Source organism: Artemia franciscana, chromosome 5 (assembly GCF_032884065.1).
Source record: "Artemia franciscana chromosome 5, ASM3288406v1, whole genome shotgun sequence".
In the NCBI taxonomy this organism is placed as follows: Eukaryota; Metazoa; Arthropoda; class Branchiopoda; order Anostraca; family Artemiidae; genus Artemia; species Artemia franciscana.
Window position 1 is genome coordinate 11830802 of NC_088867.1, and position 22152 is coordinate 11852953.

Sequence of the window (22152 nt, forward strand, 5' to 3'; positions counted from 1 at the left end):
GTAGGTGTCTGTCAAGATGTGGTTTTATTCTGTTGAGGATTATGAAAGCGAACAGCTTTCCTTGGATTGGAAAGGATGCAGATACCACGCCAATTTTACACTTTGTGACACCTCCTTTTTTGAAAAGTTTTACGAGGTTGCTTCTAGTCCAATCTTTCGGCACCTTTTCCGACTCCCACATTGTCTTGAAGACCTTGATTCGCAAGGTCATGCAAGGAATGACAGTTGTCTTAAGCATTTTTGTTGTGACTCTGTCTTCGCCTTTGGATCGTCCATTTTTCAATTGTTTTGCCGCCATAAAAATCTCTATGGTATCCGAAGGGCCTGTGTTGATTGGAAGGCTTAGCAGCGGTATATCAGGAATTAGCATAAATTTGATACTAATCCTTATTAGTTTACCGAGGGATCAATATATATTGAGATTAGTTTAATCCCAAAACAGTGCTAACCTGTCCCTTTTTTAACGATAAGTAGCAATGAACTCAAGTGGAGCCACTGTCGTCGATAAGTCTGGTGTACGTGCAGCAATCCTTATGAAATACAAACGACCATCTTCCCTACTGCAGCGTAGTTTCAATTATTTTAGAACATCAAAAATTCTTTTTGGCTGAGCAATTTCATGTACTTAGTCCCTTCTTTCGAAGTCAGATTCTTCAGATCGTGTTCCTTCTGTTAACAAGAACCAAGAGTTTTGACTCAGAATTCGACCAATTAGCAATGAGATTTTACCAAGACTGAGATTTAGCTAGTGTTAATTTGACTCAATCAGATTCTTTCCCGTAATTTTGCGGCCAATCAGAAAATTCTACGAAACTAGCTAGATCTTGGCACTGGAAAAATTCTTTTTTGAATGAGCCTTTAGCATTTACCATTCCACTGAGAAGAAAAAGTAATACTGTTCAAGAAATAAGATAACACTTTATATTAAATAGAATAAGTAACAATAAAGTACAGCAAAGTTGTCAAGCAAAAGGGCTAATTTGAGCCAATCAGTTCATTTATATAGGCTTTAAACCAATCAGAAATTCTATGAAAATTCAAGTAAAGCCTCATTGTTAATGTGTCTTTACCATTTACTCTTCCACTAGAAAGAAATATTAAAATGCCTAAGAGATAAGATAATGCTTTATGTAAAACGACTATAATAAGGTACAATGAGGAACAGCCGACTTTGTCAAATTTACTTGAAATTGGTAATTTCATCGCCATCAAAATACTGCTCGTGGAATCTATCAGATTTGCTCTGGAAACCTGCAGTAAAACTTAGACATTACGGTAAAACGCAGAAAATTTTTAGAGATATTAAAACCCCCTTATCAGGAATTTGATGTCCCTGTCGAACGGGAATACAACCCATGGCTACGTTAGAATTGTTAGTTTTGTTCGTTTTTTTGGTGGGGGGGGGGGGTGATTCACATGGTAATTTTTTACAGAAAGTTTGTTTTTACAATTAAAAGCGGTATTTCTGTAGTTACATTAATTTGTCTACATATGAACATGCTCCCATGTGTCTGCTTATCTTACGCTCGGTCACTATGCAAGAGCTGTCTCAAAGAAGAAAAAGTCAGAAACCCTCCTGAATACGTCCTCATTTAAATTCAGTTACTATTTAAGGGCTAAGGGCCTATAAAGGAAGCATTTTCATTGAAAGTCAGGTATCTTGAAGAAGCGAAAAAGACTTGCAAGCACGTTTTTTATTTTTTTGTCAAAGCTGCCGAAAACACGACCTTGAAATGTTTGTCTTCCGTTTACGTCATTATTAAGTCCAGTTAAAGAAGTTGTAAATCAGGTTTGTTTTCAAAAGTTTTGAATAGATTAGTTAAATGCCATATGGTATGAATTTGAAAAACGACGTGACACATTAATTTAAACCGCGGAAGATATAATTTGGATGCTAAAAGCACGAGTGCCAAATTTTCATTTTTCCGGGTAAGGAACAGGGTCGACACATGCGCAGGGCGTGGACCCTCGGACAGATTTACTTCTACCAAATGTATTATGTCGCCCAGATAATCCCCCTATTTTTTAATTTTTTCTAACACGAGTTTCCTTTCAAACACAGTCCTGAGTTCTTTATGGAGCTGAGGCTAATTATTTTAAGTTAGTAATACTATCGTTTGCCAAAATACAATATTTATGGATTATATAGAATGCTTTCATCGATTGGGGGGGGGGGGGGGTGACTGTAATTTTTTTGGCTCTCATTTCGATTTAGTAAACTAAAGCTGTACTCAAGATATACCCCCCTCTCTAGAAAAACAACAACACATTTTCAATATTTGACTGCCTTGAGAATCTTTCAGACCTCACTCCTTCCACCCCCTGGAGATATATAGATGGGCTTATAGGTACCTCTTTGTAACCTCAAGCTGATACTACTTTTAAGTTTCACTACGGACCCCTTATCTTCTAGCAGCTTGAAAGCGCCGAAATCGGCCTTTCAAAGCTGGTCTAATCCTATTTTTTTTTTTTTTTTGAAGGGGGACTTCAACTTGAAGATGGCCTCAAAGACCCTTTTTAATTTTTCCAAACCCTCTTATTAGGTATGAATATAGCTTTAGACGTAAAGCTGTTAAGACAGCCAGTGCATGTTTTTCCCTTCTCAAACTTCAAAAGAAAAATATCTTGGCTCTGTTTCGGTTTTGAACCTGTGACACGCCCTCGTAAAAGCTCCAGAGTCAGTGGCACTGGCAGGATTTAATTTCAGCTGTTGTTCATATCATTTTTTGAGGAAGAGATTATTTTTCGAAATGGGCAATTCTTTTGTATAATTTTCCAAAATCCGAGTGGATTCAAGTTAGGTACACGCGCAGGGTATTTTGGATGGTTGGGGGCGTGTTTTGGAGAGGGGCCCAGATAAGAATTGGAAAAAACAGAATTTGATTAGTTTCGGATGAATTTGAAAATCGTTGAGTTCTGGGGGAAGTAAACCCAGGGAATCCCTGCATGAGTATATGCCCCATATCCTTTCCGTGGTTTATACCACTGGCCACGGCCAAAATGATTTGACACAAAAAAACAATCTAATTGTTCACTGTTTGAATATCAATGAAATAACGTACTTGATTCCCTGTATCGTTTTTATTATGAAGGAATAAGTTTTTCATTTAAATTGAATTTGCTTGTAAAATTATAAAATTAGCCAGGCCAAAGCTACCGAACTACCAGTTTCATTTAGATGAGGCGTCTTGCTACATTCAAGCCTAAAATTAGCTGATAAAACTTATTCAAATTCGAGTTGAAATCGCAAAGTTTTTCAGCGTTGAAAGTTCCTATTGCAAGTAACAAATAGTGCATTAAAAATAGCACCATCTTCGACCAAGAGTTATTCTCATCCCCGAAAACCATAATTTTCTAAGGTTTTATTTTGGGCGTCTCTGAACAATGGAGTTTTTAGTGCTGTACCGCAGTCTGTCAGTGTTGCCACTTTGAACCATTAAAGCAAATAAGCAAAACTAACCAACTAAATTCGACAAGATTTTTCTTCCATAAAAGTCCGAACTTGAAGAGTATGTATGTCCCGAAGACAACTATACCTTCAAAGGAAAGCTGCACTTCCTGGAGCTGTTAGTTGTCGTATATGTTTGGCTTATATTTGTTGATTCTGCACCCAAGTTCCTTTTATTTTTTAATTTGGTGCCCGCTACTGTTAAAACTGGATAAATACATATGGAGGTCTTTTCCAACAATTTTGAATTTCTGGATTTTTTGAAGAGAATATGATTGTGTATAACTTTCTGCTTAAACCACCTGAAACAATCAGGGTTCTCTTCACTGTCCTTGGTACTTCAAAGTGGCACATTACAAGCAAGGTTTCTGAAACTGTCTGAGTAATAACTAAATTCGGTACTTATGCATTATAGCAACCCCGCTCAAGAAGTTTGGTATGATCTGTCTGTGTAAAACTGGTTTGTCTGTCTGCATTCGGAAACAATTACCTTAGGTACAGTGAGATAAACTACTATATAGGTATATTTTAGTTAAATATTTAATATATAGAGCTGGTATTTTGGTTTAAGCTAGGTATTTAATACAATACGTTTTGGGTGGCCTGCTTTCCATAATTCTTAGTTGTAGTTTCTGTAATTTTATTACTAAAGTATTATGTTTTCATCATATTTAGGTATAGTTCATTAGGATTAACCTAACTTCACTTCTTGACTGGGGTCGCTATAATACTTAAGTACCCTAACTTCTGATGTTGATTAAACTTAGAAAAAAACAAGGTAAACACAGTTCATTTCTAATAACTGATTTGCCAACCTCTATTGTTGAGGACAGCTTTGTCTGATAGCATATGTTTGAAGATATGGTCGCAAAAGCGTCACTTGTGACATTAACGAAGCAACAGATGCAAGGATAATTTGTGAAACTGAAAATCCAGCAAATCTAATGTGGTTTTCATTTGAAAATCACACACATCTTGATTTTGTATTTCCTTTATTTTAAATTAACTGTTACGTCTGAACTTAATATTTAACTTTCTTCGGTTCCAATTTAGTATCAGGAGACTGTCCCCCCACAGGCGTATGCAGTATTTCAGAAGAGTGGGGTGTGTTAAAAAAGATATCTTAAAGTACCAAGGACACTAAAAATTGAATCTGATTCTGTAAACTGGTTTATTAGAAACTCAGACAACCACATACGTTGTAAAAAATTAAGAAAATCCAGGAACTCAATTTTTAATGAAAAAGACCTCCATATGTGGTCAGGTAGTTTTTCGCCTATTGGGCGCTAAGTTTTAAAATAAGGAACGTGTTTTAGAAATCAGCAAAAAATGAGCGAAAAATATGTTATCAGAGAGCTTTAGAAACTGTAACGTTCCTGATTTTTAAAGCAAATGACAATCCCTGCCATAAAGGTAAGCTATGCGCTATCATGGATATTATCAACTTATCCCAGATTAAACCTTTGAAATGATTAGTTAAATTACTTATCTACAAAAACCTCTTTTTAGATTGACAAATTAGGCTATCTCATTTTCTAATATTTATCCGTCTGGTTGACTATTCAAATATTAATAGCACCCTTAATTCCTTCGGATTCAAACAGTGTCGCTTCTATTATTTAATTCTTACATATTCCCACTAGCTTATATTTGTTCAGTTGTTGCCTCCCTCCCCTTTTGATTGTTATGCTGCTCGACGATCATATTTGGGTGCTACAACCGATAATTTGGGTGTTACAGCAGTTTTGTTGGGCTTGTTTTAAGCAAGAAAAGTTTCCACTTGTTTCCTTTTAAGGCTCAGTGTGGCAATGAAGAAGTTTTACGCGACAAAAAGATGGAGCCAGGGGGTAACAAATGCACTAATTTTGTTGTCCTAGGTACATTAACATTTATCTTCAGATATATGTAACTATTCATAATCCTTGAAGTTCTCTCGTGTCATTTTTTCTTTACTTAAATTTTAAAAATTAAACTTTCCGAAAAAGAAGTTTTCAAAACGAAATTAAAGGTCATACGAAAAGATGAAGCCAGGGGGTAACAAATGCATTTGTTTTGTTGTCCTTGGTACATTAACATTTATCTTGAGATACATGCAACTATTCAAAATCCTTTATCCTCTCCTGTCATTTTTCTTTTTGCTTAAATTAAAAGAAAACTTTTCGAAAAAGAAGTTTTCTAAAGAAAAGTAAAGGCCATATTAAGCTTAAGATCAGGAGAAATAGAAACCTAAAATAAGTCAAACTCGAAAGGACCAGAAATTACTATAAAGAATAATGGAAACCCAAAACGAACAAAAATTAAATAAACGATCACACCAACAAAAAACGCCACAGGTACTATTATAAATCAATAAATAAATCTTAAGTTGTAAAGCTTAAGTTGAATATGCAAAACAAGCTTAAAACGATATTTTTCTATTCAAGTATTAATGAAACCCGAAACGAATACAAATTAAATAAAAAATCATAGCAAACAAACATACGATAGGTACTAATATAAATGAGTAAATAAATCTCGAAACGAGTGATACTTAAAAAGAATATGCAAATCAAGCTTGAAACGAACAAAAATCTTTACAAACAAGAGTTTGAGTTTTGTGTCCTTCTCTTACTGTAAAAATTGAATGCCTGAAAACAATATGTGTCTTGAACAGTCTTGGAAAGTATAAATAAAATCAAACTGAATGTTTCACATATAATACTATTAATTGTTGAAAGATGATCAGTTTAAGATTTTTATTTTTACAGTAATTTATTTTCATTTACCTGCAATATCTGCAATAAATGGAAAAGAAGATACTTTTAAAATTTGTAAAATGGAGTCCTTGTTATATGATCTTTGGCCTATTTTGAACAAAACAGCTATATAAAAAAATTTGATTTGACACATTTAGGGAAAAGTGGATTGGCGAAGGAAGGGGGGGGGGGGATAGTTACCATCGGATCACTTTTGAATCCTAAAAAGGGGATTAAAACTTTTAAGTTTTAATCATTTGGATCCACTCCGAGGTTTATACGACCTCATCTTCCATAAAAATTTTATATACCCCAGGGCAAAAGTTACAAACCTTCCCCGGTCTCTGGCGGGAGGGGAGGGGGGTATTCTAACCCCAAAATTTTTGTTATCTGATCATTGGACTATTCCAAACAAACTGGCAATCTCAAAATTTTGATTGGGTGCATTTGGGGAAAAGATGGTGTTTGTGTGGGAGTAGATACCCTCCGATCCCTTTTTGCTCATAAAAAAGGCAACCAGAACTTTCGCTTTCCAATCAAATGAGCCGCCTCTGAAGTTTGCATAACCTCCCCTTGTACAAAAACCTTATATGCCCCTGAGGCAAAACTTACAACACTTACCCCAGGGCTCTGGGGGTTTATGTTGACCCTGAAGTTTTCATGATCTGACTTTTGAACTATTTAAAAAACAATTGGCTATCTCAAAATTTTTATCAGATAAGTTTAGGTGGAAATGGGCGTTTGGGGGAGGGGGGTAGTTGTCACTTGATCGGTTTTGACTCTTAAAAAATGAACTAGAACGTCCAATTTCAAATCAAATGACGCCTTTCTGAAGTTTGTACGAGTAGTCCTTGTATAAAAACCATTTATGTCCCAGGGCATAACTTACAACACCTGTCACAGGCCCTGGGGGGGGGGGGGGTTGTTGTTGATCCTGGAGTTTTATTAAATGAGTTTTTAACTATTTTTAACAAAATAGCTATCTGAAAATTTTTATTGGATTTATTTGGGGGAAAAGGACGTGGGAAGAATAGTTGCCCTCTGATCTCTTTTGACGCTTAAAAAGTGAACTAGAACTTTCAATTTTCAATCAATTTTAACTATTATGATAACTATTATGATTAACTATATATGATATTTCAACTATTTTTAATAAGATCTCAATTTCATAAATTTTATCGGATGTATTTGGTAAAAATGAGCATGAGAACGGCTAGTTGCCATCTGATCATTTTTGATTCTTAAAAAGGACAATCAAACTTCCAATTTCCATTCAAATGACCCTCTTGGACATTTATATACGACCACCTTCATATGAAGTTCCTCTGAGAAAAAAAATAATACTGATACGTTGGAGCCGTATGTCCTTTACTATAGGCAGCGCTATAGTGTTGCCTCAGATCAAAGAAAATTAGTATGAGCTCATTTGACAACAAGTTATAAAGTATGGCTTCGTCTCAATTTGTATTGTGGAGCCTAACTGCAAAATTACCAGTAAGAATTTGCTAATTGTGTTTTTGTTGCAAGTAAAGGGGCAGAAAATTTGAATTACTTCTAGCTAACATGTCAACTCGAAACACCTAACAATTAGTATTAAATCTGTAATAGTGTGTGTTTTACTTTTCAATATTTGTTCCAAGGTGTCGCGAGAGGGCTTGGGATCTCCATCTCTTCATAAATTCCATTTTCTGCTCCCATCCCCAAAAGGGAAAGCCTTTTTTCTGTGACCTCATAGTCACGTCGGGGACGAACCTCTCCTTAAACAGAACATTGAGCGCAAACAGCAGTTTTAGGAAACCTTGAAAAGTGGCACCCCGAAGAAATTTTATCGAAGTAAACACCACAGCATTACACTGGATTTCCATTGATTGGGAATTCTTCTGAGTTTTGTTGTTTTTGGGAGGATTTTTGGCTGAATATTCTTTTGTTAGCTGTGCTTTTTATTAAAGGTTACCTCCTATTAAACTGTTGTATTTACGGGCATGATTATATAATCAGTTAAGTTTATTGTATGAGGTTCGGGTACACACACAGGAATCTTTTTTCGAGGGGGGGGAATAGTAAAAAGTTTGCAGGAGGGTGAATGGAAAAATTGGCTGATAATTGGAATAAGAAGTGCAGGAAACTTACCAAAATTTGAAATTTTGTGGGTAGGGGTGTGGGCCCAACCCCCCTCTCTGCTCACGTCCCTGAAAATATTTCTGGTATAACTTAAAATCAAGCTGTTTAAGAGGTGTTAGAAGCACTTCACAAACTTTGTCAAATCCACAGTAAAAAAATGTATTTGAGCCAAGTATTGAAACTAATTTTAACCCAAATTTCGAACACCATAAATAACTAAGGAAACGTTACGAGTCAAAAATGTTATAGGCTTATAATCCACTATTATGATAACACATTAAGTGTATATTGATGGTGAGCTCACGGCTGATAATTTTGTCTAAAATTTCGGAAAAGCCAATTTTGATCGATTAGATGGTTAGATTACTGTCCAGTTCCCTTTATTTTGACACAAATCAGAAAGAAACATGATTTAACCTACAAGAAATTCAAGCTAAAACGGGTATAAGATCACTTTCAAGTCATGGCTCCTTTGTGTATTTTGAACCAGAAACCTCTCAAAATGACAAAAGTTTTGCTGTGACTTGAGTTATTAGGGTTTTCATGTCCTTTTTTAAAAATGCCTGCAAATATGTTTTTAAAATAACCTTTTACTATTAAGACTAAGGAAAATGCCTGAATCAGCTACAAATGGCATTTGTTTTCTGACTAAACAGTTTACTAGAAACATGTTTTATAAAATTGTGGTCACTATGGACTGTTTTACCTTTTGGGGCCCCATTAAGCACTCAAACTGTAATTTCCCCCAGAAGCGATTATTGAATTATCAAAGAAGATAAAAAAGGTATTTTGCGAGTCATTCACTTTTATCCTACTAATTTATGTTGTCGGCTACTAGTTTAACGAGTTGATTTGGGTTCAGTTGCATGGGGACCCAAAAATACCCTTAATCATTAGCACCCTTAGGCCCAAAAATACCCTTACTCATTAAACAAAGTTTTTCATAACCATTTACGAACAGAAATCTCGGGCCAAAGAAGCATACTTTTCCAGTTCAAGGATCACCAAAATTGAGTTGAATAGGGTTCAGTTGTATGGGGACCCAAAAATACCCTTATTACAAAAATACATAACGATTAAAGTGAGCAGGTAGTACAAGATATCAAAGGGGGTCGGCTGCAATCTTTGTCCCTAATGACGATTTGCCCTCTATGTAAAACACCAGATTGAGAAAAAGAAGAACATAGTGGATTTGAGCCATTCATCTATTCTTTAATTATGTGATGTATTATGTTCTATCACACTCCTTAGAGAGTGGCAATATGCCAGCTCACCTCTGATATTTAATAGTTCTGGCTCGTTTGATTCTCTACTTATTTACTGATTAATAATCGTTTTTTTATTTTTATTAAAATCAGCACGCATCTGTTGTTATTTTTCTCAACAAAAAGAGTTTTTCTTTTTCATCTATAAAAGATATTGGTTCGCTCAGGTGCGTTCATTTTAACTATAAAACTTATCTTCCAGAGTTCTTGGTTATTATGAGTTAAATGTTGTCTCATCAAGGTTGCATCCCTTTTTGAGGCACTTCCCCCTTTTTCTAAAAAACATTCAAATTTGCTCATGCTGGTTACTTTTGATAAGTATAAACCTAAACATAATAAGGGTTGCACACGTGGAATAACAAAAAAAAAAAATTATTGTTCTGCTGTATATACCCAGACACCACTGTTAATTCTCATAAAGAATCTGATTAAGTGCTTGGTTATCATGTTTTTAGTTTGATCTTACTTATATTTCGAGCAAGGGCGGATACAGAATTAATTTTTGGAGGGAGAGGCACCAACAAAATACCGGCTTCTTTCTGTTTTTTTTTCACCCCTCCATCTCTATAATAAGTGCAACTTTCGGCCTTCTGGGGGGTGGTACAAGCCCATAAAATTGCCTCATAGATTCACTTCTGGTATCGTGATACTCGCTGATGTTAGTCTGTTATTTTAATCGAAACAAATGTTTTCATCTCTTTCTAGCACTATCTTACGGGTTCAAATAATGAATTCGCCCTAGATGTCGCTTTTACAGAGAATGGTGGTGGTATTAAAGGATCAAGATTTCTTATTCAAACTGTGGACTTGGCTGGGTCAAATGATGAGAAAGACATGGTTGCCGAGCTGAGACGATTTTGTGCCGAATCAAACTTGAATGCCACTATTTACCATCCATATTTTGTCTTCTTTGATCAGGTACGTTTCAAACACACTAGAAAACCATAACGCTGTTGCCTTGTGCACATTTTGTTGTGCACAAAGCATTGACATTGAGATGTGCATACCAATGTTGTCAAAATATGTAATATTAATGAGAATCAGATAACTAAGATAAGTACAATCTCTGTTGGTAATGAGCATAAATGCAACTCCTAGACATTCAGATAATTGTAACAAACTTGTCGTTAAAACGATAATGCAAACAGCAGACGTTTAGTGTCGCCTATGCCTAAGCCAAATGTACCACGATATATACAAGCCACAGTATGTGCATGCATATACTAAAACATGTAAAAGTTTTACTTATATTACACAAAATTAAGACTTTTGTCTTCGCATAAAATCTGTATGGTATCTGTATTTTTTATAGGTATACTCAAAGTCAAGGCTCAGGCCGAAAATGTCCGTTGCCTCAAAAAAAAAATTACAGCAATGGCCGTTGCTATTTTGAGGCCCCACATAGAGGCCTCTTCACTTCTTAGAAGAGGCTCTCTGTGCATTGTCAAGGTATCCATCATTGTTTTCCTCCATACCGAGAACCCACACAGCTTCAGACTATCTTGGATAAGCAACACTCCTACCTCAAAAGAGAGTGCAGAGTCCCCTATTTCTCGTCAGCTATCGTCGGCCCTTAGTACTAGCGAGTAAACTTCTTGCTCCTCATGGATCAGCACTCCTCAGAGTCAGCACTTCATATGTACAGGGGATTCACCCCGCATGCGAAAATTCCCTAGATATTATTAGCTACAATCAATCCCATCTTGTCTGTGTGCTCCGCAATATATCCTGCCTCATGGTCAGACACTGGGCAGGACAACCAGTAGCTTGATGGTGACTGAAGTTAGCAGCAGTAGGCTCCTATTTTAGCCTACTTCTTTCAGGAGAAGTACGAAAAGGTTGTCACCATTACCCCATTTCTTTAGTAATATTTGCTGTTCTGTTTTTCATTTCACCATTTCTTATCTAATATTTTAGGGTTTTGTTACCTTATCTGGTATCTAAAATCCAATTAGGGTTTGCAGCTCTATTCTTTCTGGCATATGTAAAAGTTTTTAGTTTTATTGAATCTAAAATTAATCAACCATGTCTCGTTCTTTATTATGGCGTTGTTTAAACACCATCTTTCTATCGATTTATTTTTGCGAGGTACTTAAAATTAAAAAATATTGTTTTCTTTTTTAACTAAAAATAAATACAATTCTAAACAGAGGCTAACAAATCCAGCTCTTTTCTTGCTGTTAATTAGTAAGTAATTACAGAAAAGTTCAAAGAAAAATATTTAACTAAATATCGATTGTCTATGTTTTTTTATACTGTTCTATTTAAAACATCTATTAATTTTTGCAACGGCAAGCCTATAAGGCCATTCTCAGAAGACCCGAATTTTGCAGAATGATGCATTTGGACCGAATCCTCGATTTGGACCGAATATTTATGATTCATGTTGAAAATTGAAAAAATTATATGAGCTAAATATAAATGAAACTTGTTCCTTTTGCATCTGAACACACGCATGCGATCTCTGACATCAAGCCGTGTCAAGCAGAAGTCTAAACTTATTCTATTCACATCCGAATATGAACATGCGAACTTTGACAAATTTGAAAAATTGTGAATTTTGTATCTAAAATATTTGGTCCATTTTTTCAAAAACTATAGGAACAGCCCTTTATTGTAACTACTGATACGATAGGTCAACTCGAAGTCACTCGAGTCAGCTCACATCTGAATTTCAACTGTCCAAAGTAAAATCCAAGTTTTATAGTACCTTTACTCTGATTGGTTGAAAGTCAGATACAAGTTGAAGCTCTTACGACTGTGGTCGTAATTAAGCACGCATGAAAGCAGAATTTCACTCTACGAACAAGGTTACAGTATGAAGAATTCAGTATTGTTTAGTTTTAAAAAAGTTTGAATTTACTACATTACCTAAGTCCAAAGAACGAACTTTGAATCATATAGGTGGAGGAAATATGTGACTTTCAGAAGCCAAATTTAGTAGGTCTGGCCAACCAAAAACAAAACACTAAAACAGGATACATTGGTAGTTTTTTTTTAAAGATAATCTGATAAAATCCAATATAATTTAATAATCTGATAAAATCCGATAATCCAATAATCTGATAAAAACTACAATCTGAGGCTTAATTTGTGTATCAGAATTGTGAAAGTGTACTTAAGGACATTTGTAAAAGAACTTACTTAACTGGATCTTAAAAAAGCTATTTAGCATTTGGGACCAAAATCCTTTTGATTCTCCTTTTTTTCATTTTTTTGAAAATGCCCTTATGAATGCACAAACCTAGAGGCTAGAATGAAAAAAAAAAGTTCTTGATCAGTTTAATCACTGTGAGGTATATCTACTATATAGACGCAATTCTTTCAGAAAAGTGGGGACTCTGTGGGAAGTGGAAAAAGTGGGCATGCCGAATGTACCCTTGTGGTCTTTAAAAATAAAACAACTAATTTTCTAGTAAATTCTTTCTACGACGAATGATAATTGTCCAGACTAAGTATATGTTTTAGGATTATTGACAAGAATTTGGACTTGCAGTATAGCAAAAAAGTGTAGTAGGAATGTTATTTGATGGGAAACACACACACAAAAATTGACAATTGTTTACACAGACAGCGGTAGATTTTGAATTTGGGAGATAGCTAGACTTCTTATTTATTTTTTTATTAAATTTTAGAAGACAAAGAAGGAAAGCTAATATTGTCTATGGATATAGAATCTGGACTTGAACACTTCGATACATTGTTAAGATCGTCTTTTTAAGTGAAAACTACACGTGATACTTTACCATGAGTTATATGGTTATAAGAGAAGAATAAAGGGGAAAAAACTCAGAGGAAAAAATATATCGTCAAATCAAATGATATTGTTGTGACTGCCATCACGCATATCAAGCAGCGCCAATACTTGTATCCTTACAGATCACTAACGCTTTACTATAACTATAATTTTGATTCGTTATAAATTCTGAAGTTGTACTTTCTGTTCTCTTTCCGTATCTGTATATCTACATAATTCATTTGATTTTTACCTTTTGATTATTTTAGAACACATTTGAAGCACTGCATAAATTACAAATTAATAGGTCACAAATTATTAGAGTATGTTTTTCTTTTGCTTTGGACAGGGTTAGTTGCTTATAGACTAATTTTTTTTCGTTTTATTTCAGTTCTTAGTGGTAAGAAGTACCTCAATTCAGACCATCCTAGTGGCTGGAGCCATAATGACGGTTATATCACTCATCTTTATACCAAATCCATTCTGCGCACTATGGGTAGCCCTAGCGATAGTATCGATTGAAACTGGGGTTGTTGGTTACATGACATGGTGGGATGTCAGCTTAGATTCAATCTCAATGATCAACTTGATTATGTGTATTGGGTTTTCAGTTGATTTTTCAGCGCACATATCATATGCCTTTATGTCTGCAAATGTTGAAACATCTGCCGAACGTGTTCAAGAGTGCCTGCATAGTCTCGGCCTGCCAATTGTTCAAGGAGCCTTTTCAACTATTCTTGGAGTAATTGCTTTAACTTTTGCGCCAAGTTATATTTTTGTTACATTTTTTAAGACAATTCTATTGGTGATATCATTCGGGTTTTTGCACGGTTTATTTCTTTTGCCGGTTTTGTTGTCACTTTTTGGACCAGATTCATGCTCTAAGAAGAAAAATGAGCCTGTTGAGTCAGGGGTTCAAGTGAACTCTATAGAATCAAATTCGAAATTGGAGAAAAATAATGAAGATATTAAACGACCCCCTGCCATTCTTCTTGAAAAAGATGAAAGATCAGAGAAGGATCTCGGTATTGGTACATCTAGTGAAAAATCAAGTGAGTCCAGTTTAAGCAAGAAATCCGGTGAAAAAGTGAAAAATTATGATAGTATTCCCCCAGATTATAACAACGAAGGCTATGTGAGTGATGAAGATTGTTGGTCTGAGAGTCGTTGGAAAAATTGGAACAATATTGAAGCTAACCCTAGAATTCCGTCCCAGATGGGAATACGGCAAAAGCGGCGCTACAGGAGTAGCTACCATCCTAAAATTGAGCGAACTGAAGTACTAAGAGGTAGTAATACTCCAGACTTGAGAGAACCTCAGAGGTTTATCGGACCTGTTGACTCTTGGGCAAGTACTAGCTTCAATAGAAGCGAGCCTCTATTGCTGTCTCTTAACTTTTATCCCCTCAGATCAGGACAAAAAAGTGTGACAGATCCTATTAGTTCAATGCAGGAAACCTCCTAGCATTAAGTGTTTAATCTATTTTTGTATTTTTGTAAATACGTAAGTGCCAATTTTAGTTTTTGTTCGTAATGAATCAAAATAGAATTTATTTTGCTAACCTGTTTATTGACACCTTTTAGCCATAACATTACCGTTCCAGATGATTAGGTTTTATGTCTAGGAAGTGATCACCTAATGATTGCTTACTGCCCAAAGAACGGGAAGTTGTTTTTTTGTTTTTTTTTTGAATAGCCTTTAAGTGAGAATTCTCTCAAGGAAGTGGTGATATGCTCTGCCGTCATTTATAACTATGTTTTCTTTCATCTAGAATTAACTTCTATAGAACCTTCTACATTTCAGTAGGAATTACATTTAACTTTATAATTAACCCACTGAATAGTAAATATGTTTTATTTTGCAGTAATACATTTAAGGTGCCAATATTAGAAACCGATACTTTGGGAACGTACCTAAGAATTTTTTTTCGAGTAGGGGAAGGCCTAATAATAAAATGCACCAATTTTTTTTGATAATATCAGCAAGTGTCTAGAAATATAGAAATATATATAACCCCTAACTAATATAGATATTAACTCTGACTAATATAGACATTATCCCCGACTACTATAGAAACTACTTCGTTACCCTCGACTAATATAAACATTACCCCAAATTGATTGTCCTTCTTTGCCAACCGTCTGGGGCTACACGGAAAGCAGGTCGTCCTTGTCTGGGTTGGAAGGATGTCATAAATAAAAATTTAAAGGAAATAGGAACTTCCTGGGAGGGTGTAAAGAGGGAGGCCTTAAATAGATTAGGCTGGAGGAGGAGCGTGCGTAGCTTTGTTGGCCTCAGGCGGTTTGGTGCTGCAGTGAGGTATTAATAGTGGTAGTAGTAGTAGTAGTAGTCTAGAAATATTATAAGATTTCAGATTAGGGGAGAGCTCGAAGCCGAGCATGCCCCTCCACTGCGTGTGTCCCTGGGAGATAGCCATGATATTTTTGATCCTTTGAATTTATTCTTTTAAATTGATCAATTAGAGTCCTCTAGATTAGAAGTTGTAATAACAGTCCATTTTGCTAGTTAACAGATGAATCGTTGGAATAATATTTTTGGAATAGTTAGAATAATCCTAAAACACGGAATAAATCGTTGGAAAAAATAGGACAATATAATTGGCTCGAACCAGTGAGTCACAAAAATAATATTGCATTTTCTAAGGCTGGAAAGAGAATTAGCAGTTAGTTTGATGATTTCAATTGACTACTTACAAGCTCAAATGGCTGAATTTTTGTTCTTATTAAATAAATACAGAGTTTTAAAAAACAGAGCTAATAGCTACATAAAATACTGTATATTCTTAAGTTTAATATTTATGCAAAATAATTTAACTTTAGAAGCTTATTGCCTCTACCATTAAGGGGAAAGAGAAGAATAGGTTATTTACCTTGTCTTAGATCTTAGATCCTCCTTTACCTCCAGAGACAAACAGGACATCCATGAGAAGCCACCAGTCGTCCCTCATGTGCGCCGCATTAGGAACATCTTCCCACGCCGGTTGAAGGGAAGTATTTATGTTTTGCAGGTCCGTCTGATAGGTGTGTCTCAGCGTAATGCGTGCCCTTCTTCTTCTTCATCATCCTTCTGTTGCCTCTGTAATTTCGCTTTTGGGATCCGGGATTCGTCCATACGAAGCACATGCCCCAGATATTTCCACTGACGTCTCCTAATGACATCTATCATTATGAGTTGTCCGGCCACCCGTCTCACCTTCTTATTAAAGATTTTTTAAATGTTTAGTATTTTCTGGAGACATGTATTTTTTGAAAGCTAGAATTCGTCTTTCTTGTGTTTTATTCAGATGCCAGGTTTCAGATGCTTATAACAGGACGGGAATGACGTTGCTATTGAATAGTCGAAGTTTGAGTCGGAGCGAGAAATTCTGTTCTCTGTTTTTTTACACAACTCAATGAGCGTGATATCGATGACAAAGTCTAAGTCATTGATTTAGTCTTCTACTTTTAAATGTATGCTTCTGGCGCAAGGTCACGGAGCAGATGGTCAATGGCTTGGGCAAACAGGAAAGGTGACAAGACACAACTTTGTTTAACACCAAAAAGCACACGAAAGTGACTTGTCCTTCCTTCTGTTTTTATAACATATCATTCAGACGTATAGAACCACAATGAGGGCTACTAAATTCTCAGGGATCTCATAAAATGTTAGTTTCGATAGAGTCTCGCGATGTAGTGAGTCAAAGACCTTTTCAAAGTCTATAAATACCATGTAAAATTTGATTTGCAACTCTCGGCTATCATCTATTAACACCCTTAGGGTGAAGATCAAATCGGTACATGAGCGTCTAAAGCCATGTTGCTATTCTCTTAAGTCCCTGTCGATTGGACTCTGTATTCTGTGGAGTATTATTAGTGCAAGAAGCCTACCATGTATGGGTGAGAGACTGATGTCTCTCCAATTCCCAAAGGGTTTTATGAGTGTGCTACGCCTCCAATCTGTTGGTACTTTTTCTGTTGTCCAAATTTTTTGAAACAAGGACAGCTATATAGATATGCATAAGCTGATTGATGCCTTTATCAACCCCGCCGTGATACGTTCTATGCCTGGTGCCTTGCCGTTTTTAGATTACTTTGCGGCTGATAGTAATTCTTAAATAGGTTATTTAACGGAAACAAATTATCGATAAGAAATCCACACTAGTCTCAAGCTTCCATGAGGAGGATTTGGAGTGCAGTGATGTAAAGTGTTAGCAACTCCCTCCCTCCGCCCCGTGTATTCTAAAAAAAAATCTTTTTTGTGTTTTCATTTAAAATGCATTTTTTGATTCTGTAATCGAACAAAAATGATTTAAAAAAAAGTATTTTTGTGGCATTTTCATTTAAAGTGAATTTTTTGGTGCTATAATCGAAAAATTGCAAAATATGACACCCCCCCCCCCGCCAAGTATATTAAAGTGCATCTTCGTAAGTTTAATATTTGTGCAAAATGGTTTAACTTTAGAAGCCTGTAACTTTGTTGGGGATTGAAAAATAATAAAAGAGACAACAAGTTACTTACTTCTACCGGCTTCTGTTCTATAGCTAGACAACCGAGGACGTAAAAGATTTCCTTTACCTGTCATGGGGTGACCCCGCAGAGAAAAACAAAGAATAGGCCCTTTTCTGTGCATTTACGGTCATTTTGGGGTAGGTGAGAATGTGAGGTCAGAAAAAAAATACCAGGAACCTGACGATAAGAATGAGCCTCAAGCCCAAACCTTCTGCAGAAAGCATCCCTCCTCCCAGCCAGAGTGTTTTTTTTAACTTTTACAGGTGAAAGTAGTAAAAGAGCTCGCCTTAATGCTGTTGCTAATTATAATGATAATGCTGTTCCTTTCTAATGCTGTTGCTAATTTTTCTGATTGTGCTTTGACGCGTTTGTACTGCCAGACTGTGCAAAAATACTCTAAATGATAGTGTTCAGATGATTTGAAAATTTTAGGAGGCATTTTTTTTTTTGGGGGGGGGGGGGTGAGGAAGAAATTTAAGACACTGAATCATATAGTGTTTTCATCAATTATTTGGGAGACTATATATACATTATGTTTAGTTTTGCAATTTTTGCTTTCTTATACCAAAGCTGGGATCTAGCTCACCTATGTGTAAAGGTGAAGGGAAGGGAAAGCAAATGAGGTGTTATATTTTTAATCATAATTTCTCAAATTTTGAGAGAGACTGTCCAAGTGCAGAAGTAGCATATACCGTTATTATATTTCTGAGAAATCCCCATACCTAAGCTTTTTTAGTTTTTATAGCACTTGGTATTAACCAAGTGACATATAGCGATCGCAAATTCTATCGGTCTGTCTGTTGGTCTGTCGGTCCCGGTTTTGCTACTTTAGGCACTTCCGGGTAAGCTAGGACGATGAAATTTTGTAGGCATATCATGGTCATGACCAGATTAAATTAGAAATAGGCGTATTCCCGATTTAACCATCTAGGTGGGGGGAGTCGGGGCCGGTTAATTCGGGAAAAATAGAAAAAATGAAGTATTCTTAACTTGCGAACGAGTGATGGGATCTTAATGAAATTTGATGTTTGGAAGGATATTGTGTCTCAGAGCTCTTCTTTTAAATCTCGACCAGATCCAATGACATTGGGGGGAGTGGAGGGGGAAACCTAAAATCTTGGAAAACGCATAGAGTGGAGGGACCGGGATGAAACTTGGTGGGAAAAATAAGCAGAAGTCCTAGATACGTGATTGACATAACCGGAACGGGTCTACTCTGTTTGGGGAGTTGGGCGGGGAGGGGTAATTCTAAAAAATCAGAAAAAATGAGGTATTTTTAACTTACGAAGGAGTGATCATATCTTAATGAAACTTCATATTTAGAAAAACCTCGTAACTTAAAACTCTCATTTTAAATCCCGACCGGATCCAGCATCATTGGGGGGGGGGGAGGACGGAAATCTAGGAAAGCGGAGAGACTAGGTTGAAACTTGATGGGAGGAATAAAAACATGTCCAAGATACGTGACTGACATAACCGGACCGGATATTCTCTCTGTGGTGGAGTTGGGGGGGGGGGGGGGTTAAGTCGGAAAATTTAGAAAAAATGAAGTATTTGCAACTTACGAACGGGTGATCAGATCTTAATGAAATTTGATATTTAAAAGGATCTTGTGCTTTAGAGCTCTTATTTTAAATCCCGACCAGAGCCGGTGACATTGGGGGAAGTTGGAGGGGGAAACCAGAATTCTCGGAAAACGTGAAAATTGAGGTATCTTTATCTTACGAATGAGTGATCAGATCTTAATGAAACTTGATATATAGAAGGAACTTATGTCTTAGATGCTCCATTTTCAATTCGAGTCGGATTTGGGGACATAGGCGGGTGGAGGGGGGAACAGAAATCTTGTGAAACGCTTAGAGTGGAGAGATCGGGATGAAACTTGATGGGAAGGATAAGCACAAGTTATATATACGTGATTGACATAATTGGAACGGATCTGTTCACTTTGGAGGAGCTGGGGGGTGTTGATTCGGAAAAATAAAAATTGAGGAATGTTTAACTCAAGAACGGGTGACCGGATCTTAATGAAATTTTTTATTTAGAAGGAACTCATGTGTCAGAGCATCTTTTTCAAATGCCAACCAGATCTGTTGACAAAGGGGGGGGATGTGGAGAGGGAAACCGGAAATCTTGGAAAACGCTTAGAGTGGAGAAATCGGGATGAAACTTGGTGGTTAGAACAAGCAAATGTCGTAGATACGTGATTGACGTAACCGTACTAGATTCACTCTCTTTGGGGGAGTTAGGGGTTGTGGTTCAGCGTTTTGGAAAGTTTGGTGCTTCTGGACGTGTTAGGACGATGGAAATCGGTAGGCGTGTCCGGGAGCTGCAGAAATTGACTTGATAAAATCGTTTTCCCTAATTAGACATCTGGAGGCTTGAAGGGAGAGGAAAAAGTAGAAAAAGAGGTATTTATAACTTACGAGTGGGGGATCGGATCTTAATGAGTTTTGATATTTAGAAGGACCTCGTGACTCATAGGTCTTACTTTAAATCCTGACCTGCATTAAGCCTCCGATTTTCCTTTTAAATCAATCTATTGATTCTTAGAATTTTGCTGTAGCTCATACCATATGATCTCTTGGCTCTTGGCTCGTCCAGCCTCGTCACAAGAGCCATATGAGCTCTTAGCTCTTGTTCTTAGAGCCCGTACTAGTTAATTTGCAATAGAACTTGACACTCAAAGTCCTACTTGACCGATCTAAAAATGAACCTACTTGCAATCTTCTAAAAAAAAGTAAAAGAAGAATTGTAAACTTAAATCGAATTTAGGAGAACATAAACATTAATGTAAATCAGGATAATTTTAAAGAGGTAAAACTAAATTAAATTTTCAAAAATGTTTTCATATCAATGAAATATTTTTCCTGGAAATAAGCAGAATTACACTCAATATTTAATCTTGATTTCAGCATAGCGCAAATAATGGTTGAGCTTTAAGAGTTACTGGGTTGGGCAAAACCCCACTCTCAGTTGGGGTTACTGTTTTCTATTATAATTAATGTCGATTGTATAATCGATTTTTTAAGAGTTTTAAGGCTTCTGGTGCATTAAAACTCCTTGAAAGGAATGGTTTAGAAGGAATAAACACTGGTGTAATAGTAAAACTGAATTGAGTACCACAAGTCATATAGCAATTTGTTTTTCATGGAGGATTCATAAATTGCTATTTTTTCGGGAAGAAAATCTTAAATGTATTTTATTGCCACGCTGGGACAAATGACACTTGTTTTATGGAGTCCATGCTCCGTAAAACAAGTCTAATGGAGTGGCAAAACCGCACATACCAACGGTAATAAGTAGTGTAGGGATTTTGGACACAGACGGCACGCCTGAGGCTCCAATTACTTCCATAAATATCTCATTAGCATAACTGTATTAGAACAAAATTAGCATAACCGATTACTATCTTTGTAAAAGGAACGACGATTACACAATATGCATACTTACAAAAGCATAAATCTTGTGCTACATAGAGGACATATGGAGAGAACTTGAAAAACATGTTTTTATTTTACATGATTCTTTTTGTATAAAGCCTTGATGGAAGAAAAAAATTTATTGACGTATATTCAACTATTGAGGTATAATGAATAAGCAACCATCAAATGTAAGTAGTTCGGAATTCATAATCGATTAGAATTGTCTTTTAATTTATCCTTTCAGGAAACCCATTTTTTTCATTGCAAAAATTTTATAAATCCAAGCTTCCTAGTTCACTATCAAACAGTTCGTGGTAACGAACTGTAGTAAGGAGCGACCCGGCTCAATAGTAACCAAAACTCTAAAAAATTGAATTTTGATATCAATAGCTACATCAAAAAGAATCGCATTTTAATGCTGATTTTAAATATATAAATTTCATCAAGTTTAGTCCTACCCATCAAAAGTTACGAGCCTGAGAAAATTTGCCTTATTTAGGAAAATAGGGGAAAACACCCCCTAAAAACATAGGATCTTAACGAAAATGACACCGTCAGATTCAGCGTATCAGAGAACCCTACTGTAGGAGTTTCAAGCTCCTATCTACAAAAATGTGGAATTTTGTATTTTTTGCCAGAAGACAAATCACGGGTGCGTGTTTATTTGTTTGTTTTTTGGTTTTTTTCCCCAGGGGTCATCGTATCGACCAAGTGGTCCTAGAATGTCGCAAGAGGGATCATTCTAACGGAAATGAAAAGTTCTAGTGCCCTTTTTAAGTGATCAAAAAAATTGGAGGGCATCTAGGCCCCCTCCCACGCTCATTTTTTCCCAAAGTCAACGGATCAGAATTTTGAGATAGCCATTTTGTTCAGCATAGTCAAAAACCATAATAACTATGTCTTTGGGAGTGA

The 22152-nt window shown here is 36.1% G+C and overlaps 1 protein-coding gene across 1 annotated transcript in view; it reads left to right on the plus strand.

Moving 5' to 3' along the window:
• Positions 1-14867, plus strand: part of LOC136026974 (patched domain-containing protein 3-like) — an 87336-nt gene extending 72469 nt beyond the window's left edge. The window contains exons 8-9 of the mRNA XM_065703845.1: positions 10275-10487; positions 13697-14867. Of these exons, the coding sequence (XP_065559917.1) occupies positions 10275-10487; positions 13697-14770 (1287 nt within the window). The 3' untranslated portion in view covers positions 14771-14867. The remainder of the gene's footprint in view (positions 1-10274; positions 10488-13696) is intronic.
• Positions 14868-22152: the final 7285 nt, after the last annotated feature.